This window comes from Emydura macquarii, unplaced genomic scaffold (genome assembly GCF_026122565.2).
Source record: "Emydura macquarii macquarii isolate MOO-44397 ecotype Brisbane River unplaced genomic scaffold, CSIRO-AGI_Emac_v2 contig_312, whole genome shotgun sequence".
NCBI lineage: Eukaryota > Metazoa > Chordata > Testudines > Chelidae > Emydura > Emydura macquarii.
The window spans coordinates 4,703,078-4,729,088 of record NW_027130449.1 but is presented as its reverse complement, the minus strand read 5'-3'; the positions used below and the strand labels follow the sequence as shown (position 1 = coordinate 4,729,088).

General features: G+C 41.2%; 1 protein-coding gene across 9 annotated transcripts in view; it reads left to right on the top strand.

Annotated features, from left to right (window-relative positions):
* Positions 1-714: 714 nt before the first annotated feature.
* The window catches only part of APLP2 (amyloid beta precursor like protein 2), a 61,003-nt gene continuing 35,706 nt past the window's right edge, over positions 715-26,011 (top strand). The window contains exon 1 of one of the 9 annotated variants that reach the window (XM_067563850.1): positions 715-801. Coding sequence is in view for 7 of the 9 variants with exons in the window: in XM_067563832.1 (XP_067419933.1) it covers positions 2,529-2,621 (93 nt within the window). In the remaining 2 variants the exon portion in view is untranslated. Of the gene's footprint in view, positions 802-2,417; positions 2,622-26,011 lie in introns of those variants that run through there. The other 8 variants (XM_067563860.1, XM_067563832.1, XM_067563887.1 and 5 more) reach the window with 8 other exon arrangements.

Below are 26,011 nucleotides of genomic sequence, written 5' to 3'. Positions count from 1 at the left end.
GTTATTATGGAGGTGTTGCAAGCTGCACATGCCGTGGCTCTCAGCCCCATGCATGTCTGACAGCTCGAGCCCTTCAGAGCTGGGTGGCCAGAGAGCAGCAGCTGCTGGTCAGGTGTGCTGCCTCCAGCAGCAGCACAGAAGTAAGGGTGGCATGGCATGGAGGGGTGGATGGCATGGCACGGCACAGGGGGGTTGTCACTTTCTTGCAGGGGTCATCACAGCCTGAAATATTTTCAAAAGGGGCCCCTGCAAAAAAAAGTTTGAGAACCCCTGATCTAAGGTGTCTTCAGTAGCATAGGTAAAGAAATGTATCTGTTTACACTAGATTATTTTGTAGTTGACAGTGTGTTTTTTATCATTTGCAATCAAACCATTTCTTGGCTGAAAGGCAGCAGACAGAAAAATATCTACACTACACAAAGGTGGGGTAGGTGACATTCCAGGGGCAACATCTATTATTTTACAAAAAATATTATATGATCTTTAATGTAGGTATTATTCCCATTGTGATATAGCAAAGGCAGAAGGCTGTAGGAAAGTGATCCTATTTACAACCTAGGGAGGTGGGCGGTTATATATAAGCCCCAGAATGCTCCGGGCTCTGTTCCCTGCAGTTTAGCTGAGGGTAGTTAGGGGGCAATTAGGAGCAGCTGGGGGCAATTAGGGACCAGCCAGGTGCTCCATAAAAACCCTCTGCCCCAAACAGACAGGGCCTGAGCTGGGAGAAGTAGAAGTGCCTTGCTGTGTGTTGGAGTGCTGAGTTGTGAGTGAGACCAGAACACAGTGATCCTGTGGAGGAAGGTACCAGGCTCAAAAAGCCAGAAGGAGGGGGAAAACTAGCCCAGGGGAAGAGAAGTGCAGTTGGGAGCACGGTGCCAGCAGCACATAGCTGCTTCTCATAGGGCCCCTGGGCTGGGACCTGGAGGAGCGGGTGGGCCTGGGTCCCTACCCCCTCCTTGGGGAAGATGGGGTGACTAGAGATGCCCTGACCCACTACAAGCAACCAAAGCATGAGACCCACTAGGGGGAAGTTGGCTGCCTGCCACACCATTCAGAAAAGCAGTTTGTTATATTGTAATCTTTTACATTCACAGTTAGGCCCAGATCCTCAAAGGTATTCAAGTGCTTAGCTCTCATTGATTTCAATGGGTGCTAGTTGCTAAACACTTCTGAGGATTTGGAATTTAGTGCTTTCATTTTGTTTGTACAGCACCTAACACAATGAATCTTGGATTTGGAGTGCAAATCCTGCAATCCTGCTACCTATCACTATTCAAGTTTTCCCTCTCAAAAACATGAAGGGCTAAATTCACCATGCTGGGATTTGGATCTGTAGTTGCAGAAGGTAGCTTTCCAAACCTGCTATTAATGTAAAACTGTATAGAGCAGGGATGCCCAATGGCAGCATGGGGGCCCCAGCCAGATGATTTGACCCACCAAAGTTAAAATGTTTTTATCTTTTGTTATTTTCATTTATTAATCCCCTGCAAAAAAAGTTAGCGAAAGATTTGTATGAACTTTTTTGTTTATTTAAAGGTTGTGCTATAAGGGGGTTTTATATTTAAGAACACTTCAGTTTTACACTCTTAATTGTATGTTAGCATGCTTGTGTTGTAGCAAACATTTGAGTTATGTAACATTTAGTCTCTAAAAATATTAATACATTTAGTCTCTAAAATACTAAAACACTATTAATGCAGATTAAATGCAGAGACCCACTGTTCTGTTTTATGAAATGTACCAATTAACAAATTGATTGTGGGATTGCTGTTTGGTCGTTTTATTTGCAAACAAGCAGAGCATCTCTCTCTCTCCTCCTGAGAGGTGCTTTTATGCTTTTCACATCTTTTTCTTCAATTATTAAAAAAAAAAAGTGAAGAAATCCTATCCAAACCCCTTGTAAGAAAGACGAGGAGGGGTGCGAAGCACTCCAAGGCCAGGAAGGCTGCCCACCCAAATCGTGCTCTCTCTCATTGCATGGTCACATGCGGTTTCACAGGTGGCAATTTCTGGAAGCGTTTAGAAAAGCTGGGGCCTGGGAGTCCGAGATCACCGGGGTTCTCCTCCCCTCCACCCCTGACAGCGCTCCGTGGGCCTCTGTTCGGCCCAGCCCAGCTCAGCCCACGCGTGGGGCCAGAGCACGGCAGCTGGAGCTGCAGGCACCAGGCGGCAGCAGCCTGGGGCCGAGCGTAGCAATCTCACGTTCCCTGTGATTGGCTGGCGCTGGGGGGGGGGCGGGAACTGGGAAGAGGGTCGGCCACGCGCGCTCTGACTGGCGGCAGCTGTAGCTGCGGCGCGGCCCTGTCGCGGGCGCGTCGCTGGGATTGGCCGCCGGCCGGGAGCAGGGGGCGTGGCTTCCCCGGCCCCTCTCCCTGTGATTGGCGTGGGCGGGGCTGCGCGAGGCGGTTCCCGGCCGTCGCCAGGCAGCGGGCGCTGAGTGACTGACTGGCTGGCTGAGGAGGGGACGGGCGGAGCGCGGCCGCCCGCAGTCAGTAGCTGCTGGGCAGCGGCGCGGACGGACGGTCGGCATGGCGATGGCGGGTGCGGAGCTGGGCTTGCTGCTGCTGCTCCTGTTGCTCGGGCTGACGGGCCCCGCGGCTCCGCTGGCGGGTTACATCGAGGTAGGGCCCGGGGCGGCGGGGCCTTGGCACGGGGGGGGCCCGGGACGCTCCCGCCGCAGAGCCCCCTCCCGCCTTGGCGCAGTGCTGGAGCCGCCGCAGAGGCCGCACGAGAGGCACCGCGGGCGGGGTGGGGTGAGAAGAGGGGGGGGGGAGCCCCCCCACCACTGACTCTGCCCCCCCCAACCTGGCCCCCCGTGGGGGAGGGGGCTCCAGCGCGGCCCCTCCCTTCCCAGCCTGTTTCCTTCCTGGGTCAGCATCTAGCGCTCCCGGGGACTTTGTCCCACCCCCGCCTCCAAGGCCGCCGGGCGGGTAACGCATCACCGGGACCGCGCGGCTGGGGAACGCACCTACCCCCCCTGGCCTCTGGCTCCTCAGAGTCCGGCGGGGGCGTCACGTTCTTCACATAGGCGCTGAACTTGTCTTTCCCAGCCTGGCTCGCTTCTGTGCCTTGTGTTCGCCTGGCTTGTGCTCTTGGCCGTGCCCTGCTGTCTCTGGCCGTAGCGTCGAAACGCTGGCGTGCCCGCGGGTGTGTTGGGTTCCTCTTCGCCCCTTTGCTGTGGCTTTCAAGTCCCAACTGGGCATAATTGCCTTCCTAATGCGGCTGGTCTGCTAATGGAGTTGAAAGAAAAGCTGCCATCGTCAGCGTCCTTGTGTGTCTTGCATGTTCTGAAAGGATCTAATGCTGTCCAAGGGCAACACCTCTGTAAAAGAAAGCGATGAAATATTCATTGTCTGGCGGATCTAGGTAGATGATGGTTCAGGAAAGGCGGTATCAGCTCTTGTAAAAAATGAGAACATTTCGCCATCTTATCCTGTTTGTAAAGCAGCAGCAGCACTTTCTGATCTGAAAGGACCAGTGTAGTAAGGGATGGTATTCTGCCAATGTTGATCTGTAACTGGAATTTTTTTCCCTGTGAAGACAATTTAGGATTCTGGAATATATAAAGTTTGTTTGGTGGGTTGTAGTTTTGTTTTTTGTTTTTTTTTCCTGCTGTGTTGGAAGAACTGATGCTATAGTCCTGAGTTGGATGGGTTTATGCAAAATTGTCGTGGGGTAGGAGGAGATGAGTTCTTATTTTCATTTTGTTTCCTGCAATAACGATGCAGCATTAGGGAAAGACGTTCCTAGCCGATCTAGTTGTGGATTTCAGGGCTAACTAGCTGAATCCTTCTGCGTTACCTTTTTTCTCCTGAGAACTGACCTCTGCATTCTTGGCACAGTAACAAGAAATGTGAGTTTCTCAGATTGGTCTAGAAGCTTAGACCATTAGAGGGCAACTTCATAGGGAAAAGCCTCAGTTAAATGCATCCATTTGGTCAAGACTGCATTATCCTCTTAATAGATTCTGAATAAATCTTCAATTTTAAATGATCCATTGCATTGTCTTTCACATTAAAGCTTTATCCAAGTGCAGTGGGTTGATCTGGGAATATTTAAATATCTTTTCCCCAAATTGGATACAACTGTTCTAAAGAATCCTTTCCTTGTCCTTAAACACACAACTTCTCTAATCTAACTAGTTACATGACAAGGCAGATAGGAATATATCATGGTAGTTTAGGACTCTCTTCAGTGTACCCTGTCTACCAGGGTGAACTCCGGCAATAGGCAGTTAAACACATACAATGATCAAAGGCTATAATCAAAAATAAAATTGCTACATCCATCTTGCATTGATAATGTTTGAGTGGGTAAATAGAAGGGACATCCCCACTGTGGATATTTATGAATGGCCTGATTTGACACCCTTACAGTTTACTGTTAGACTGTAGCAGCCTTGATTAAGTAGAACAGCTACATTATATAAAAATCTGAAGCACTGAGCTGTCTATAATTACCAACTGACAATGTTTAAGAAGTGTTCTGAAGAACTAATATAGTTGGTGACTTCCCCCTCCCTGCACAACTGTTACTTAAAGAATGGTACTTAACCAAAACTCATGCAAAATAGGTGATCTGTTTTAAAATTACTACAGGTCTGATGTAACATGGTAGTGGTCTGACGGCAGTACATGATCCTGAAAAACCTGCCTTGAGATGGTTTTGCCAGGGAGGTAATTAATACTCAGTAAGGCTGGTCTGAGGAATTGCATCTGAAGCCTGGATTAGATTACTTGTCACTAACTTGCTGGTGAAAAACTTTCACCATCTCTTTGAGATGGTTGGGTTAATCTCCTGCACCTGTTAAAACCTCTGCCAACTGTAGGCCACTTCCTCTGTCATATCCTGGACAAGTTCAGCTGCTTATATACATCCCTTCTGGAAGATTGATGTTGCTTATGAGCTTGCACTACATGTGGGAAGTGCCAACTGCTTTGTTTGAAAGCAAATTTAGCTTTAATTTTATTTGAAGGCCTTGTTTACGCTAGAGAAATTAGGACATGGAATTAGCAATGTCAATGGTGGCTGTAGCATAAATAGGACTTGGTTTTTTTTACTACTGTCATTTCAACCTGCTGTGAGTAGGGTTAAACAACTCGGTTTAAGTCCTATTGATACTCCAGCCTCTACTGTTGTGATCACATGTGGAGAATTGCAACTTTCAAATGTTAGTGTAGACAGGAATTAAAACGTTGTTTTTGAGACCCCGGTGCAGAACCCACCACCAGTCTATTTTTATGTTGTGCTCAGTGCTATAGTACAAGTGCCAGGTCATCTGGAATTTGCAGAACATCTTGATTTTGATAGTGTATAATTAAAATTTGTTAATTCCAGTGGGAAAATGAATGACAATATGTTCTTTGGTTTAGTTGCCTTAGCATGTTCCCATTCAGTGGATTTTATTTCACGTCAATATCTCAGCTACCATTCCCTGTCTGTAGAACATCAGTAATCTGTAAACAACTTGTTTTCCTTTCCTTATTTCAATGTGTGGTATTGGAAAATATCTCTACATGGAACTTCATATCGGACAGTGCATTCTGCAAAGACCTGTCATTTGTGACGGTCAAACTTTCTCCTGTCGTGTTGATGGAAGATATAGCTTGGACAAGGTCCCTTCCAACTAAGTTAGAATATAAACACAGCAGAAGAGCTGATCCATTGCTTGTGGCAATCAACTATTTTTCTAGCATAGTGGTGGTGGTTCTGGAAGACTCAAGTTACTTTTAACTCATGCTTCCTGCCTTTTGCTTGTGAAGCTCGCTAGGAGAGCTTCAAAAAGACACTTGATGTCAGCTTAAAGTCATTCTAACATAATCTTTATTTCAGCTATAATAAACTCCTTCACATCTATTCTCAAGCCCTTCAAAGACATGAAATTTCTGCTTTATTCACTTGACCTTTTATGTAATTGAGTCTGAGGTAATACAAATGTAGTAATTTTAAAATGAAATTTATTTTTAATGGCCTTTTTATATAGCTATTGTAAATGCTTACCTATGGGCCATATCCATCTTGAACAACAACTAGGATTTTGGGTGAGTTATAAACCAGGTCACCTTGAGGCATAATTGTGTAGTCAATGTCATTATTTTTTTTTTTGGGTACACTTACGTGGGCATCTAAGTGTCTTGTACCATTGCCGCAGGCCTCGGTGACTTGTTCTTTTGTTTGACTCGGCAGATAGCCACTGCTTGGGGAAATTTCCACTCCTACATTGATGTTTCAAGAAATAACAGTTCTGTAAAATTCCAGTTCTGAGAATGTGGCTTAAATTTTGGGAACTGAAAGCAAGATAGTTTCCTAGTTAAGTTTCAAGTTGCAGTTTCAGTCTTCGTATGTAAAAACTTTATGAGCATATCTAAAAACTTTCCCAAGTCTTAAGTCCCTCTGATATATATTTTTACATATAAGGAAGAAAGACCAATACAAAACATGCCTAAGGTTCTGCAGGGAGGTGCTGTAATTCTTATTGCAAGTTAAACTGATTGTGTAATCTTGTAGATCATGGATTGACTTTTTTAAAAATATACAGATTGTAATAGTAATGCAAAATTCCTTACTTTAGAACATAGATGCTTTGGCCCTACTATTTCTATTGCTATACGTTGCCCTTTGTCCCTCCAACACCCAGTAGTCCAAGGAAAGCTTAATGTCTAATCTTTTATTTTTGTGAACCTGTTTCCTAATGTAATCTCTACACAGAGTTGTGTATGAAGTTTATGGACTAAATATCTCTTGAAAGCAGGACTGACTTTGCCTGCAGAATCCTCAACTGTTTTGTTAAAGGTTTGGACTTTGATCCTAGGTTCATGTAACTTGAAATGCAAGAGGAGGATAACGCTTTCCAGTTTTACATCAATTGTATAAAAACTGAGCCATTTTGCAACATTTAAACAATCCTCATTGCTAACTGGTAAAGACTACTGAACAATAAAGGAGTCCTTGGTCTCTTCACCTTCCTTCGTCATTTGTGAGGGGACAACTCATTTGAGTGAAGATTTTTAATTAATACCTAGAAGAAAACATGGTATTAATCTACAATGAAATATAATTCCTAGTTGGGATGCCTCAGACACCTGTAGTGTTCTGTGCATTATTCTGGTAAAGTTTCACATCTAGTTCTGTAGCTGATGGATCTTGTTTTTTCCTCCTGAAATGCATAAATCCTATTGAATTTCCATGTATGTTTATGATCACTCATTTATCAGCTGGTAGTGACAAACTGATCATAGGCAAAGCATGAATGTTATCACTGGATTATCTTGAAGGGATACTGTCAACTTGATATCTAGTAGTGATGTAGCTGTGTTGGTCCCAGGATATTGGACACAAGGTGGCTGAAGTAATACCTTTTTCTTCCATCAACTTCTGTTGGTGAGAGACAAACTTTTGATCTTAGACTGAGCTCTTCTTCAGGACAAGAAGAAACTCTCCTGCTGACATAGTGCTGTGCACATGAGCACTTATGTCACTCAGGAGGGTGTAATATTCATACCCTGGAGCGACAGGTTACACCAACATAGGCTGTAATATAAGACATAGCCTTAGTTTGGGCCATAAGACAGCATATAACAGGCTATTTCCCTATTGAGTGACTATGGTTTATATACTTAACTATTCAAATGCCTCAGCTGTAGTCCAATCTCACACAGGTACATGCTGAAAATCAGCCTAGTTGCTTTTGGAAAAAAAAAAAAGGTTGAAGTCATTTTAACTTCAGTGTCTGGCTTCCTGTAGTTGAGCTAATGTTGAGCTCTGAGAACTCACAATTGCATTCCAAAAGAAAGTGTTAAGTTTTGACTTTAGGTGGGCAACCAAAATAATAAGTTTCTGCAAATGAAACTAAACTAACTTTGGTTGCTGCAAAATACTCAAATTCTGCAGCCAAGCTGCTTACCAGCTTCATTTTCAAGCATTGATGGACCTTTTAGATATTTTTAGTAGGAGGTAAAAATAAAGTCATTTGGAGAGGGAGACCTCCTGTGTATGTGTTCTGTATTCAAAGGCATAGTTGCGTTATTTTGCCTGTCAAGAGCACCTTTACTTGTAATCAATTTTCATGCTGTTATTGGTGGTAAAATATTTTTGTTTAAAGTAACTCAAACAGGAGTTGTCTCCTCCTTCTGGTTCACTTGTCTGTTGCTTGTTTTTACTTGGGTGGAAAAGTCAAATGTCACTAGTTATGAAATCAGTACCTGGACATTGGGGCAACACTTCATTTAACTTGTCACCTCTGGTGATAAAACAGGAAATCTAGTAGCATTGTGTGAATCAAATTTAGGTGCTTGAGGAAAGCAAGTGATCTTGAAATTTGCTTCTCTTGTAGTTGAGCCTACCCCTAGGTATAGCGTAAGATAAAACAGAGGACAAGCGGTGGTGCCTGAAGATGAATTTCTTCTGGCAATCCCAGGAATGAGATCAGATCATCTATGCTGGCAAAGTGGCACAAATAGACTATTGAAAATTTTTTGTTCTGCTACCAGGAATTGGGTGTGTTGACTACAGGTATAACTGCCTTAAGATTTGAATAAATGTTTTTCTTATAAATCCTCTTCTGTTAGAAACCAGAGGTTTTGCAATAACATCTTTTGGATGGGGGCAGGAAAGAAAAAATATTCACAAACTGTTGCAAAATTTAGTATATAGATTAAAAGTGAAAGCAAACGAAACCTGTTTGAACACCTAGTAAAACTTGCAAAGATTCAAAGACTGAATAGGAAATTGTCTATGAACTGCTAATGCAGCATGTAAGTGATTCAGTGTTAAGCAAATAAGAGATGTGATAAGACTTTGTTTGGTAAAATGTTTTTAGCTCATGCAGGGGACAGGTCTGTAGTAAATGAATGCAGTGTATGAACTGAAAGCATAATATTTAATCTCTAAATTTCATAATTTGTGGTCAGATAGACTTTCTTGTTTGGTTCTAGTTTGAAAATTGGCCATAGAAAGGCAGTTCAATAGATCTCCCTGCACTATACCTTAATGCCCAGAAATAAGAGGCTAAAAAAAAAAAAAGATTAAATAAAATGCAATGAGACAATAGCAATTAAATAAAGGGGGCACATTCTTTGCACACGCTGGTATTTTTAAATGAGAATAGATTGAGGAATTTAATTTTTTTGAAAGTGCTTATTTCTTAAGAATAAGTGGATGCTTATGAGGCACCTTCACTTTATCAGACTGTAAAATGAAGACTCAAACATTTACTTATTCCTGCTGACTTCTGGAGTGAAGAAATTGGGACCCTGGTAGCTCCTTGCCAACAGGAACCTTAGGATACCTCTGTGCTCAGTTACAATGCTGACACCGTTACGGTAAAGTTAAAATGTGGGTGAGCCTCAACCAGGCCTCAGTGTTAGACTGTCCTAGGCTTTGACTCAGTTACAGTGACACATTTAAGTCCTATCTATGCTATCCACGCTAACTGTGTTAATGGGGGAAAGGTTTTGTGACTTTCATTCCTGCCTTGGTTTCACTTGTTGATATGGCCTGAGTCGGATCTTTTCATACTGTTGCAGCAGTCAGTCCTGCTTAGCCAATTGTGGGAGGTCTTATTTGCGAGCAACTGGCCATCTTGTTGTTCAGTATAGCAATTTTGCTTGCCAGTTGCTTAGGCGGGATGGGGAGGGGGACAGCTGTACAGGGAAGGTTTATACAAAACATCCAAGTAAAAAAAATCTCTATTCCTTCTTTTCATTCTCCCTCCCACCAAAGAAGTGACTACTTCTGTTTCTGTAACTTCTCTTTCCAACATGTTGAGAGATCTGATTAGGCTCACCTTTTTTTCCTTCCGTTACTGTATTGCACAATAGAGCAAGGACTGATACTCAGATTACTGCGTACATTAATACCTACATAGCCACTCCATTGCTGGTATTTAACTTGCTACTTTATCACATGCATAGCGAGATCATGAGACTTATAAAATAGCATTCTGGAATAGCAGGTATTTCCTGAATGACGTAGTGAAAACTAGTGTATTGAGGTCAGTTAGGTGTTAAATTCAGAACCTTGATGCCTCAATCAAAGACAAATTTGTGCATTTTAAAATGTCTTTAGACAATTCCTTATATTCTCTTATATTTTTTAGATCCAGCTCCCTGCCAAAAGCTGCCATTTGTTTCAGCTCTCTAGCGGATGAAGCCCACTAATTATGTCACTAGTGTGAAGTGACAGCAGCAAAAAGAGAAACCTTGACAATACCATCTGTTATATGAACACACAACGCTTAGTGTAAGATGTTAAGTGGATTTGCATTGCATATTTCACAACAGAAGCTGGTCTTTGCTTTGATGTATGGCTGTATCTAGTAAAGCCCTGCATCAAATTCTGTTCTGGTTTCGCTTTGTTGCCAGGTCTGAATTAAATAAACTTTATCAGGACTGATTAGCACCAACATGAATGGAAAAAGGTTTAGGACTACTTTTTTTTGGCAAATTAATCTGCACAAATGTAACTGACTAACTGGATGTTGGCTGCAAGCTGGTTGACTGCTAACACTAGTAGTCTTATAATAATTGTGGCCTGAAATAGAGGGGCAGATTAAAGCAGAGAGAGTATTCCATTCAAAGGATTAAATGCAAAATGTTGATGCAAACCTGCAGTTTGAACTCCTAGTGAGCATATCGGCATTTTAACATGAGGGTTTCTTTACATAATTTATCAATTCCTGCTAAAGAAATTGAATTTGATGTCTGGTTTCTCATTCACAGCAAGATCACATACACATTTGGCAACCGAAGAGAATGAACTAATGTCAGGATCTAAATTAAGCACATTAGCTCATTTAATAAACTCAGCCAAAAAAATAAGGTCTTGTGTGAGGTCTAGCAAATCCTGCCCACACATGCTTACCTGTATGTTGTTTCCCTTCCGTTGAAGGGAAATGGGAAGGTGCTGCATTGAGGGTGTGAAGACCTAAAAGAATTGACTGACTCTGGAATGGGAGCAGGCTGTTGTTGACCCCCAAATTGTAAATAATTGGAATAATTAAGGGCCATCTCAGTCTGCACAGCCTACTAACAAGCTACAGTCTGAATCCAGGTATGAAATAACTACTCAATAGTGGTGAGTAGGAAACATCCCCCTGAGATTAGAGGGACTTCACTTCTGCAGAAACTGATGGCTTAAGCTTTCATTTAAAAGTGAGTTTGTAGTCCTCCTTGTGAAGATTACCTTACATGTGCATTCCCGGTGCTGTCTTCCCAAGTCTGCAAATGGAGTGCTAGCTTCCAGTAATGGAACTAGCAAGTAGCAGAGGCAGTCTTCTCAGAAGCTGGGCCACCACTGAGGAACCTGCTTCCAGAAGACATCAATATGACAAGATTCCCTCTACCTTCAGAACAAAATGTACAACACTCTAGTCGTCAGCTGGTATTGCATACATTTAGATTGGGTAGCAACTCTGGTCATTTTCATTATATCAAATCCGAAGCCTGTAGGCATTAGCAAAGCTGACCAAAAAATCTTCTCCATTTCACTGCTGCTTCTTGAGGGATGCATATGCTGTGAAAGGACTCAAAATGAATTTGAGGGGAAGGGGACAGATTAGTGAACTCAGCTGTCACAATGGAAATGTGATTCCATTGTTAGTAATGGGATGCAATGAATGGGAGGTGTAGACAACGACTTCTCTTTTCCAGCAACCGGAAGGGGCTAGAGGAGGCTTTGCATGTATCTCATCTCTTTGCAATAGCATATGACTGAGGATAAGATTTTTGTCACTGAGGTGGTGGAAGTCACAGAATCGGTGACTTCCAAAGAGACCTCTGTGAAATTACCCGCTTCAACCCTGTGCCCTAGGACAATAGCCCTGGAGTTCCCAAGCTCTAAAAGAGTCTGCACCCCAACTCATGAACATGTTTACAGCTTATGAAGACCCCACAGTTTATGCTCAAAAGTCACAAATGACATGCATGATCTTGCATTGTGTTGCCAAGTTTCAAAGCAGCTCTGCCGACAACAGCAAAAACAGTACTTTATAAAGCTCAAAAAAAAGTGATACACGGACACTGACTCCCCTCCCCACTTTCACCAGCCTGCTGCCACTTAAGTGCATGCTGTGTATTTGAGCCAAATGAAGCGAAACACCTTGATATTTGTGAGACCACAGTATTTGAAACATACCACTGACTGAAGACAGCATTCCAGCACAGAGAACATCCAGCTTACTGGGGAGCATTTCAAACATTGAGGAACAAGTGCGTTTTCCGGTTCTTGAGAGCATGATTGCCAGCTCTGTCAGCAATTGCCCTGCGAGGCTTAGCAGTATCAGTCAACAGTGTGGACGCTGAATGCCCCTTTTATAAAATATGCTTGGGAACCAACAGATGCCACGTAAAAATCTGTATGTATAATAACTTGTTTTGCAAATTGTTGCAATTTTGGTAGAGGGTCTTTACTAAAAGGAATTAGTGCTATAGTTTTTCATTCATTTCGTTTAAAAATGATTGCACAATAAGCATATACAGTTTCAAAATAATTTACTTTGTGAAGGAAGTGAAAACTATTGCATTAACATTGTTTCATGTAAATGTTACACTGTAATACTTTAAACTATTACACATTTTTGGTTGCGGTGACCATACCATGATCTTGTTCATTTTTACCATGACTGTTCTATGAATTTTGCCGAACTTTACTATGACAATCTCATCCATACATATGGCAGATGGGAGTCCTGAGTCTGATTTAGCAACAGCACCCTGCTTGGTGCCTTAGCAGCTGGGCTTTTCGGCAGGGTATTGCCAGCCAGACAATGAGGGCCCCACCTTATTTGTCAACACCTGCCTTAAAAGGAGTTCTGCTTTTCAAGCCCTGAATGTTACAGGGTTGGTGCTTGTACCTCAACTGTTGTGTGGATCAATGACCGTCTCTTACTACTAATCTATACCTAGAGGTAAAATAGGCTAATCTTTTAGCCATTGCCAGTGACTTTTGGTTTTGTTTTTTCTATTGATCCCTGCTGCTTTGTTCAAATTGTATCAATCCTTGCTGAGCAGCAAAGCTAGTCAGTAGGCAGCTATTCTGTTTAGGGCGACAGCCACTTTCTCGGAAGCAATGTACAAATAACAAAGGGAGAAGATGGATGTGCTGCCAGAGCATAGCCCTGATGCATCATAGTATCCTGCATGGCTCGAGTCCAGTGTTAGCCACATCAGGCCTTAGAGTTTTAGCTTTCTAAATCTCTGCCAACAGTTTGCTTAGGCCCTTCAGCCCTTGGCTACATACTCCAGCTTTTATCCTCCTCTTCCATTGTACAGAGCTGATTGTACTCCTAGCTCAGAATACCCTCAAGTCAATAAGTAATAATTTTACTGAGAGTCTTGTGAGCTGCAGCTATCTGCAGTGCTTGGTTTAATCAGTGCTGTTTTCTCATGTGCATGAACTTTTGTTCTCTTTACACCGTTCCCTTAAACATCTTTTTTGCCTCAAACATCTTTATTTCTCAGGTTAAGAAACACAGACTAGGCCCCAAGTAGCTGACCCCTCACCCCTCCAAGTACTCGTGCTTTCTTCACTTGCTCTTCCAGGTACTCATTCAATTTCAACACAGTATCATGGAAAGGCAGCCAGAAAGAGCTGAATTCCCAGCACAGCAGGGCTATTAAGACTCCGGAACCAACACCTCTTCCCCCTCCCTTTAAACATTATTTCTATGTTGAAGCTGCAGCACAAAGATTGGGAGTTAAGGCTGAAATTCTTGGCCTTTAATTAGTTCTTTTGTGCCTAGGTATTACTGAGCAGACCTCTGCAACTTGCTTCACATATGGGAATTAAGCTGATGAGGACAGTACTATATTTGGAAGCTCAGTCCAATGCGACACTTTCCATATGGCAGTTGCATCATGTTAATTCACTCGTTCATTTCATATTAGGAGTACAGGACACTACATTAATGGATATCCCACACAGCACAAATTGTTGTATATACTGCCTGCAGTGTTCTGTAATATGTTTGACCTCAAAGGCACTTGAATTCAGATTTGGAGAACATAATTTTCATTAGTGAATGCAGACAGCTCAGTCGCTTGCTTGAGAGAGATGTTCTAAAAGCATCTCTAAATCTTTGGCCCTTGGGTTGCAGCTATTTCAGTAAACAGAGGCAATGAAAAAACAGTTGTTACAAAGCGACTTAATAGCTTTGACTTTTGGTAGGCCAAGTGTCCTGAATGCAACTTGATTTTTCGTCTTGTCTGTACTTTTGAGGAATCTCTTGGAGTTAAACTCCCACTTTTTAAAAAGTGGCTCTTTATTCATGCTTTTCTGCTATTGGGTTTAATAGACTTGTGATTATTAAATCTCATTTGATCATGTAATAGGACATAGCTGCCAGCTGGAGCTAACTTTATTAACTATGAGAGACATTTAATGCAGGCAGCTATTTGTAGAAGTGTTCAAACTTTAACTGCACTGTATTTACTTAGAAAAGCATTGTGTAATTGCTTCCATAGCTACAACTTGAACTTGGATGTACTGATTAGCCTGTGGCCTGACTTTCCCTCCCTCACCCCAAATTTGGGCCCTTCACTTTTGATGGACGTCTAAAACTTATTTAGTGTGCCAGTAGCTCAGTGCTATAAGCACTTAGTGCTTTTACTGTATTGGAGTATTTCAAGCTTTTTCAGAGGTTTGCTTTGTGACAATTGCTTTGGAATGAGATGAGGATTTCCCTGTGCTTTGGGAAAATATTTTTATCAAAGTTAGACTGTCACTCACCCAATAATGTACACCTCTCATTGCAGAATGCATTATAGGTGATGCAAAGAGGATTAAAATAGCATTTAAGATTGTTTAAGAGGTAAATCATACAACATGGCATGGGACACATGAAATAAGGAAATGCATAGAGACTGCATTACTGTGGTATTCAATCTATTGGAAAAATTTTAATTAAAGAAAATGCATGTACGCCACATCTTTCATCCTAAAAAATCCAAAGTGACTTGAAAACTACCTACACCACTAAAGTAAGAACAACTGACGCAGAGCACACTGCACTACCGTTGTGGAAGGAAAAGCTCTTCAGGGTCCATGGAGACAAAAGGGATGGTCTGAAGCATACGCTTTGCAGTGGAGGGTTGTTTGCTGTGTGTGGATACTGAGGGCACCTCCAAAACATCTACACAAAGTAAAGGGGACAGAAAGATAAGGATTAAGTTGACCTTGCCATGAGTTGAACTTTGGTTTCAGACTATAGGGATTGATCTTCAGGCTACTCAACCATTCTTTTGAGTGAAACTCAGAATCCTGGCCTAGAGATCTTATTCTGACTACTTGAAGGAGCCTCCAGCTTTAACAGAAGTTGTGTGAATAGGGGGCTGTGTAAACTCAGAACTACCAGAAATTGGGTCTGTGTGGAATCTGGGCCAGAATTTTCTCTGTAATGACTGTTTAAATTAAAAAAAAAAGGCAGCTCCCATACATTACATCAATAGAAAACTTATGTCTACAGAGACTTCTTTTGAGTACAATGCTGGTATCTAGACTCCAGATCCTGTGTTTAGAATTGAAATGAAGGTTAATCTCGGAATATCCCATTTCTCTTCTACCGAATAATTCAGTTGATGTTCCTTGATTGGTTTCAGTTACTTTCCTCTTCCCCTCCAGCTCCATGCTAGTTTGTAATTTGAGTTACCTTAGTGTGGAAAGGTCAGCATTTTTTCATGGTGATCTTCAGATATTTAGGTCTGGACTCAGTGTAATTTCTGTTAGGGAATTCTATAATATTGGTTCCTCTGCTGAACATTCTCTGCCTCCAGTTTGGTGTAGTTTTATGTTGGATTCAGTCAATCTGTGTTCCTATTGAGCACATCATTTTTGGGTCATGAATGGAGAGGCATTATCAAAGATAGCTAAGCTATAGTATGTTAAGGGCCTTAAATGTTGGGTCTAGAACCTTGCTTTTGACCCCTTTAAACAGAAGGCTATTGAAGCATGCGCAGGGCACTGATGTGATATGTTCTCACTATTGTGTGTGCTGCTGCTACTTGAAGCATTCATTGAATTGTGTGGAAACCTCTTGAGTGGCAGATCTATTCCTGTGAGGAGCATAATATTTAGATATATTTCAGGGGGCTAATCCACTCCAGTGTTTCACTTGATTTCAGTGAGATTAATCCCTGTGGTTGTGGAACACATACACATTCATGCATGTCTGAAACACAAAAGGCCTCAGTAGACCATGTCTAGAGTCAGTTAATCAAAAAAGCCTCCCCTGGGGCCATAATGGGAAATAAAAATTGACTTATGTGATGTTTCCATACTTTGACTTTGAAAAAAAACTCTGAAATTGCTCACCGGTTTCCTACCCACAGGCTGAAATGACCTATTCAATCAATAGTCTAATCAATCTGCCTTCAAATCAGCATGGTATTGATGGGATTTGTGTTAAGTCGACACTTCTAGTGTCATCTGGGTCTGGTTTTTTTTGTATGCAAGGAAGTTAGCTTGTTTAATTATCCAAAACACAGCTTGTTTTGCCACTTCTTGATAGAGGCAAGTGCATTCAAGTGTAGTTTTTAAAAAAATTGCCTCCAGTTGTTTCCCCAGCAACTTTATACCTACTTTGTGCAAACATTACCACTGGCAAGTAGCATTTGTGCACCCAGAAAAACCACACCCAGTGTTTGCATTTTTAGGAGAATGTCATTTTACAAAACTCTTCATGAGACAGTTACCTACAGTCTTTTTTCAAAACAGTCAATAAAGCCAGTTGGTCTCTTCATCTTGAGACTTGCCTATTACTGTGGTTTGCAGGTACCTGGGACTTGTGTGCTCCCAGAATGTTTAAAAGCCTCTAAGCAACTTCAGAACGAGGTTCTGTCTAGGGATAAAAATTCTTCAGGTTTCGGATACTTTGGACCTGGTTTTTAGAGGCCTCTCTGGGTTAGCCGTCAAACAGGTTAGTTGTATACAGTCTTGGAAATTTCTGATGTTTGCATTACTTCAATGACTTGCTGCTGCAGCAGCTAGCTGACTTCCAGTTTTATACCTGAAAAGTGAGACCAGTAATCACTCTTAATGTTTGAAGGGCTTTACAAACTACATGTTTTTTAGAAACCCTTACCAAGTACTTGAGCTACCCACAGTAAGCAGCTGAACTAGCTAACCACTTTCACCACCAACCTAGTATTAAACTTCAATAAAACTTCACCAGTTAAAGAACTGCGTTAGAACCTGGGGGGAATCCTCCATAAACCATCAAGGCAATTGCATATCTGTACATATATTGTGCTTTCCTTCCTCTTGAACCAAGAAGCTGAATGCAAGAGTTGAAAACTGCTTCAAAGCTCTTTTGACAAAGGCAGTTCTCCCATTTAGTTTTAATTCGACTTAGCTTATACTATAGTCCAACCTAGTTTAATAAACTGAAGAGCTGTAAAACACGAATGCATTTAAAAAGTAGGCATGCATATAAAGTACAAAAATTAAATCTGATTAAATTATTTACACTTCAGTAGTGCTGCAATCATTACGAGAGTACTTGCTTAAGTCAGTTCAGCCAATTTGACTTTTTGGACCTAGCAAAACCAGTTAAGCTGGCTAGGATCAGTTCCCCTTTACTGTGTGCTATAAATTACTACTTAATTTTCTAAGAGCATTAAGCAGTTATTCTAGATAAAGATCTGCAGCTCCTGTTAGAGAAACTATTCACAGCATTCATCAAAACTTCAGAATGCTGGCCTAACCACAATGTGGAGTTTTGATAACTAAACAAAAACAGAAGCTGACAAATTAATGCTCCACAAGCAAGTTGCTGCTAAATTAGTCATGATAGCTTAGTGAAAATTTGAGCTACCTAAAGCTGTTGTGAGTTTCCTTTCCCCTCACAGGACCATGTCTCTGTTTGATGCCTTTCCCACCCTCAATTTGTCAGTTATTGTGTTGTCTGACTAGAATATCTGTTTACATTTAGCAACTAACAAGTCGGGCAATCTGTTAATTCTCCCTTCAGTTAATAGATTACTTTAATATTTAAATTATAACAAGGCCAGGAGTTTCATTGTACATACACATGCAAAGATGCAATCCCTGCCCCAAAGAGCTTACTACCTGAGAAAGGAATGGTTTAAGACTAGTTTAACTAGATTTGAACATACCTGTTCACCAGCAAGTTCCAGTCCAGATACTTGACTGGATAGTTCTATGCTAGAAGAGATTACCAAGGAAATTGTGGAATTTCTGTCATTGGAGACTTCTAAGAACAAGTTAGACACACCCGTTAGTAATGGTATAGGTATACGTGGTCCTGCCTGAGCATGGGAGCCTGGACTAGTTGACTCTTGAGGCTCTTTCCGGCCCTATGTTTCTAAATCTCCATGAATACTTAATATAGTAATGCTAGCTGGTAACTTGTGTCAAGGGATGCATTACTGTCACTTTTTCCTCCTCCCCACTTCATGCACACGCTTCTTTGCCCTCAGAAGCACATTGTTATGCAGTAGGATTGTAACAAATGAAAGGCAGCCAATTGGCTTTCACAGCTCTGGAAAAATGTTATATGAACACGTCCAGATTGAATGGAGATATAAGTAACTTTCACATACTCTCAATCTGATAGGGAATAATCTGATTTGAAGCTATTTACTCACTAAAAGTTAATGGATCACCTCCCACTGTTCATTTAATAACTAGCACATAATAGTATTGCTGTGCTGAATAGCTTTTACAACACAAGGACATCATGGTTCTTTTGGAGAAGTGATAATTCCAGTAATGGAAGGGCAGTGTTGACCACAAACACTGGACTGGCTTCTGAGTGCCTTGAGGCAGTGGGTCTTGAACACTTACACAAAAATATATGTGCATCTTTCATCTTGACATAGGACCAGGAAGTACAAGACATCATTCTTGCTGAGTATTTAAAACATAATCACAAATTGCTATTCAGGCTTAGATTAGAAAGCAAGCTTTTGTTCAGCATTCATCTATTGCCTTTCCTGAGCTTGGACAAAAGATGATCACACTATGCAAGTCAAAGTGAAGTAGTGTATTTTTGCACCAAGAAGAGATTGAGTAAATATGTCTCCATTCAGGGGGGAAAAGCGAACAGTCTTCTGACTTACGCACTGTGAAACGCACTTGAAACAGCTCTAAGCTTGAAAAATCTTAACAGGCGCCTTGTAGCTAGAGGCTGATGCAAAAGATCCAAGGGAAGGGACACATTGTCCAGTGGAAAGGCCCTGGTTAGAATTCTGTCTGTCTGAGGAAAAGGAGGAAGTGCTGGGATTCCACCTCAGGTGCTGTACTTGGACTCTGCTCATAGTTCCTTCTTTTATACTAAACTCTGGCTTCTAGGTATCTGAAACATCACATTCTACACCCTTGTGATTACTGGAAAGGAGGACAAACATCGACCCTGCCAATTCTCCACCACCACACTTCCTGGATGCTTCAAGAAGGCATGTGTTAGTCTTTCCATTCCCCCAGCCTCTGGTTTCTGCTTGTTAGGAAGAGAATAAAATGTTTACTCCCCAACCCCATCAGAATGTCTCCACGCTTGAGTACGCCTCTTTTGCTCATAGTTCTTCCAAATGACAGACTAATGACATGCCTCCTCTGTTTCACTGCTACCTAGTGTGTTCAGAATAGCAGTTTGCAATCGGCTGCAGGTGGCCAAAACTTTAAGCAGCAATAGAGGCACTAGAGTTGTCTCAGGATTTGGGAAGGCTGCACTAAGTGGGGTTCACGTTTGTAACGTTACCTTTTCAACCCTTCAGTTGAAGGATGAGAATTAAAGAATCAAGCTGCTGACCCCAGATCCTCAATTTACAAGAGTCTCCTAATTTGTCACTGATGTGGGTTTTCCCCTAGCCCTGTTTCAAAATTAAGAATAAAATTGTTACTTGCTGTAGCTTAGTAAATTCAGGCCTAAATCGTACTGAATCACTATTATGGCAACCTAGAAATAGCAGATGCATGCATTTCTAAAGCATTTATCACCATAGCATCTATGCAAGGTGCCTGAAGTCCAGCGGTTTTTCTGTGTAAACAGCAACATGAGGTGCTGTCTAAACTGACCATTTTTATGTCCAGATTAGACCCTGGCTGGACTAAATAGCAGTAGTGAATAAATAACAGTAGTGAGATTCCTTCTGCATTTAGATTTAATTCTAATTAGCACAATTTCCAAACTCTCTTGCTAGTGATACACTTTAAAAAACTATCACTCTCGGTGACATCTACCAGCTGCTGGCTATTTTCATAGCCCTGTAATTTATGCAATTAACCTATGCTTTAAATAGCACTTTAAAGATTGCAGTATAAATGCAGCACCAGTATAGAGACTGAAAAAACAAGGCGGTTTCCTAATCTCTTTTTGGTAACAAGTTAATTTTAGTCAGAATCAAGCACACATTCGGCAGAGCCTAAGGGCTGAGAGCAAAGTATACAGTACTCCTGTTCTTAAGTGGTGGGCCTTTCTACATTCAGGAAAATGTCATGAATATCGTACAAAAAGCTGATGATTTAAAAACTTATTGCTGTCCCTTTATCTCCACATTCTGATGTTTTAGATTGGGTATTTCAAGATGTTTTGCCCTTTAAATGATTTGAACATTTATTGCAAGTATTAGCTTATTTAAAACCTGTTCAAGAATATTTACAATTTTGGGAGAGGGGTTGGAGAAGGGAAGGGATTCATGTGACCTGGAAGTAAAAGGCTTAATACAGTTAGAGTATATTATACTGAAGCAACTCTGCACACTAGAGGAAAATTGCTGCTTCATCTGGCCTTCAAGCTTAACCTAGTTGCAGAACTTCGATGTCAAACCAGTATTGACAAGTTCTGAAACAGCTTTGTGCACACACTGCAACTATCCAGCCTAAGTACTGAATAAGTTCTTAATAGGAGGTTAGTTTGAACTTTCAAATGGTTAGAATCAAAGTAGGATCCAGTTCAGCATATCTTTCTCCTGTAAATATTTGTACCTTCTTCCAAGCATCCAGGGCAGCAAGACCGAACATCCTCTGAAAAGCTCTTCAAAGTTTCATGCTTGCCTTCAAATCTCTTTAGAGAGAACTCATTTCTGCGGCACCACCTAACCCACAATACTTGAACTGATAACATGTGGTTACTCAGTTTAGCCACATCTTAATATATTGGGGAGGAAACCCTGTCCTTTCAGCCACATTGTCTTTACAGAAAAGTGAGGGTAATGTATGGCAGAGAGCAGTCATTTAGACTTAGCGCTTCGGAGCACGGCTCTGTCATCTTTGTGCTTTTCTGCAAAGCACCTACTGTGCTCATTGGCTGACTGTTAAGGCAGGTGCCAATTACATTAGAATTGGTAAAACAGTATCCCCTTTCAGTCTTACCAGATGACTTGAGCAAATCACTACCTATCGATTTATATTGATATCCCAGTTACGTTTGCTAGTAGAAGGGGTAAAGACTTTTACTCAAATATCTTTACATGGGTGTGAGTGGTTTTTGGGGTGTGGTTTTGCTTTGGAATAAGATTTAGCTTTATACATTGCTTATGGTTTATTTTGTATCTGTTCCTGAGGTGGTAAAGAGCTCTTACTTTAAAACACACTTCCTTACTGGGAATGTAAGTATGCACCAGTAAACACATTCACATGAAGCCTTCTGGAGCAGAGACATTTTAAGATAGTGAATCATCACTTAATCCATAAGAGAGCTTCACCAGGTGGCTTAGCAGCCGTTAATGCTAGAGTTGTGCTGCTATCAGTGAAGCCTGTATGCTAAGGAAATCATAAGCCATGTTAACTTTTGGCTTCACTGGTAATGGAAAAGCAAATGGCTTCACCTTTCCAAAGCTGCTTTACCCCAGAACATGCTTGCTAAATGTAATAAGATGGCATTAAACCAGTTGTCCACTATGGACCTCTTTAGATTTTGCGGGGGAGGGAGGAGAATCAGTAGTCACTGAATAAGATGAGTGTCTAAGGATCTAAAACTCTAGATCACTTTCTCTTTAAATATAGTTTAAAGTATACATAAAGTGATAGTTAGAAATTGCAGAATTATCTTATCTCCTTCTGCAGTCTTTCTTGAGCAATATCCCTTCTGTAAAAGATTTGAGCATTCGCCCCTTCCCATAGAGTATTGATTTCCACTCCACCTTTATTTTATACACCAAAGCTCTATTAATCTATTCTTTTGAAATAAATGCACAGTTCAGAATAGGCACATCTTTAGTTTCTTTGTCAGATGCCCAGACAATTTCTGCAGGAAAGCAAAAATAGACTAATTACACAACTGGTGAAATGAGATGGGGCTGGTGACTAATCTAGACTGAACCTTTGGCTGTGACTTTGGGCAAGTTGTGTGAATTTTTGCAGTAGTTGGGCAGTAAAATAGCTCCTCTTATGTACATGCTGCATATGATTTTGCTTTCCTCTAGATAAAAAACACTTCAACAAAACAAGCCTGCAAGGTTATTTAAAAGGGAGATTGTTCACTGCTTGCATTGTGATAGTGCAACATGAAGTAAATTTCAGCTGTTGAGTGTGAGGCAGTCGGTTTATCAGTTAGTTGCATGGAATATCTCTGTGTGGGGATAGTGTTTAGTACTTCTCCACACAGCAATTCCTCACTGTGTCCTGTCGGGTAGATCTGGTGTGATCTTCCCTGGCTTGGTTACCCTCCAGTTAGCCTTCAGCTCTGAAAACCCTGCAGTATTTGCCACTGAATCGAGTTAAAGACAGCAGTTCTGAATGCAGCAACATTTTGTTCAGGGAAAATTCCTGTTGAGTTGCTCTGGACTCTTGACTCTCTAGGGTATTTTAGAGGATGCTTAAGGAACTGTTATGCAACCTACAGGCTATGTTGAACCATGGGTATTTAGAGCTCAGTCGTCACTGGCCAAGGCCAGCTTATACTTCAGTGCTGCCTACAGTACTAATTTGCCTATCTGTGCTTTGCAGTTTGAGTGCAAATGTCTGACAGGCAGATTATCTGCCCACTGACTCTCAAATGCTTGGTTTATGGAGCATAATAAACTAGAGTAGGTGGGGAAATAAGTTTTTCCACAGCCTCCAGTTAACACACTCTAAAGAGGTCAAAGGCTCTTACGAATCTCTCTAGAAAAGCAGAGCAGGATGCAGAAGCTGCAAAAAATGCACCAAGTCCTCAGAACTACTCCTTCATATTTTCATATGCTGTGGTTATAGTGGGTGCTTAATAAAGTGTTAGTGTCCTCCAAACACTACATGTATCAAGGCTGTATATTGATAACAAAGTGGAGGGGGGAGTTTAGTTTAAACTGCACCCAAGCAAGCACTGCAGCTCCTGCATTCAAGTTCTATTTCCTGTTTGTATGATATTCCCCACCACAAAAGTCAGTATGGAACAAGCGGATAAACTCCCTCTTCCAACAAGTTAAAGTAAGACAAAGACTACTTTGCCATTTAAATTCAAAAGCAAACACAGGCCAGTATTATCAGCTCACACCAGATCTGCCTGCAGACAATAATTCTTCCTGTCTTGGACCCCTGCCAATGTGCATTATTGTAATTATCAGCAATTTAAAAAAAATAAAGCAAGGATGAGCTGCTAGTCTGTAGATTTACCACCTGCTGTGTCAGGCATTAGTCTTCCTTGGTTCAGGCCACAAAGCCTGCTAAATAAAAGCAGGAAGAGCATCTAGGAAAGACAAATCACGAAACACAATTTGAAGCACAAATCAAAAGTTCTATTGACAAGAAGATATAAATCCAAAAGTCCCACTAAAATTTGGGAATTTGAAACATTATAGTCAGTCTCAAGTATAAAAATCACTTTGCTTTCTCTATCTTTCTAATTAAAATGTTGGCTTTGTGAATGCTAGCCTACCCTAAACCATCATTTCACAGGTGGCATAAAATGCAATTGCATTTTACAACAGTGTGAACACTTAACGGCTCTTCTGGCCCCTGCTGTATACAGTGTGCCATGGAAGGGTTCAATCCTTCATCAACCTAAGGGTCCTGCTTTTTCTGAAAAATTCAGATTAAAACCTCAGATCGGACGGAAACAGTTGAAGTGGTATCCGACAGACCTCTGTCCAATTTTGATGTTAATCTCATCAAGGACCAGACTCCTCTGCAACGCAGAAAAGCCCATGCGCTCCAGCCATGCACGCAGCAGAAAATGTCACTTGCAACTGTGTGCTGAGAACTGGATGAATCCATATACGAACAGCTGATACATTGGTGCTACTAAAGAAGGGGGTGAAATATTGGTATAAAAAGTGAATACGTGAGCCTTTAAATATTTTCCTAGCAACAAATTTTTCAATCGTGCTAAGCACTGAATTTCATCTTTGCTTCAAAGGAATTGCTACATTCCCCGGTGCATTTAAATGAGTTTCTTATCCTCCCAATACATGGATATTACATCACCATAGGAAGGGCTGCGGTTGTGACCACTCCCTTGTTGGACTCTGGACTAAGAGAAATGCAATTAAAAATCTGGGTAAAAGGGATTTGTGGCTTACTTGAGAGAGAGTTTTATTTTGATGCAATAGATAGGCTCCAAGAGTTAAAGATGTTAACATATTAGTCACTGTCCAGTGTTAGTTTTAAACAAAGTTTGGAGTGTGGTGGTTGCACTGCCTCGAGTGGCTCACCACTGAGAGTGCCGATCTCCGGGCAGACTATCAAAAAAACAAGTGCAGACACTCCAAACGGGTGATGTTACTTGTTTGGTGAAATCGAACAGAATACGAATGTAAACTTCTGGATCACTAGGTCAGAGTTACCACTGAGTCACAGACAGCCCCTTAGACTCTCTAGCCTATTTTGCCACACAGAAAAACTGAACTTTGATAAAAGATTAGTAAAACCAAAAATCACACTACATCTGGTTATGTCAATCTCAATGATCAATCACTTATTCCAGATCATTTGGTACTTTGTATCTCACACCAAAGACACTGCTGACAGCCAATTCTCTAGTAGACTAAAGATTTCATTTCTAAGAAAAAGAAATGTTGAGAAGTTAAAGCAGGTAAAATACATTAACAGGTAAATCAAAATTGCTAAGTACAAAATGATAGCAGAGATGTGGTAATCTGTTTCCCAAAAGTCTCTTCAGGGAACCCAGATGTTTCTGCAGATCTCCACTTTGCATTTGGTACCTTCCCAGTAACAGTCCAAACAGACAGATACAGGATCTTTCATTGAATCAGTACTTAGAGCTTCTTCTCCAGATAATAGTCTGAACAGGGTCTTCACCCACATGGGCCAGTGAATTTGTTGAACACAATGGCCTTGGCTTTGAAGTTAGCACTCTTCATTTACATTTCCAAGGCTCCAATTGGTTTGAGTAATTTAATTTCAGGGATGTACACAATGTGAAAGGTAATGTAATAGCAAACAATCCATTAGCTTTCATGAAGTTTATACGTCAGGTACATTCTTATCTTAATACTAACACACACTTTTGATCTAGGGTTAACTAGTTACAGGCGCATATATAGTGTGTGTGTGTGTGTGTAAGGCGATCACAATTAACAGGTTGCAGATAAGTGAAGACAACACCATTAACATTTCCGTTGAACTAAACTAACACAAATGAATTGGCCTGATTACACTACAGTACCTTTTGATGCTCCTTTGATTTCCATTAGCATATGAGTGAATTAGCCTGCAGCTGTGTCCTGAGGTGGCACCATGGTACAAGTGTCACAGTGGTAAAACCTCAGCCTGCTGAGTATCGTGAAGCAAACACAGTTAAAAATTCTTGCTCATTAAAGATACAGAAAAGAAGGAAAAATAAAGCATTTAAAATGTGAAGTATTCTATAAAAGGTTTTGGCTTTAACAGCCCTTGTTCCCTTTGGCTGGAGAGGTGTTTTTAGCAAGAAAAATCATCTGTTTGATGTTCTAGATGGTATCAAAGACGGTAACTGTTCTTTTTGGGGGAAAAAGTTAATTGAGAGATGAGTTGGTTCATCTTTTCTAAAAGATGAAACAAGACAAAAGAGAAAAGAATAGCAAAGATAGAAAATGCAGCTGCTCTCTCTGCTGGAAAAACACAGGCTCAACCGTCTTGTCAG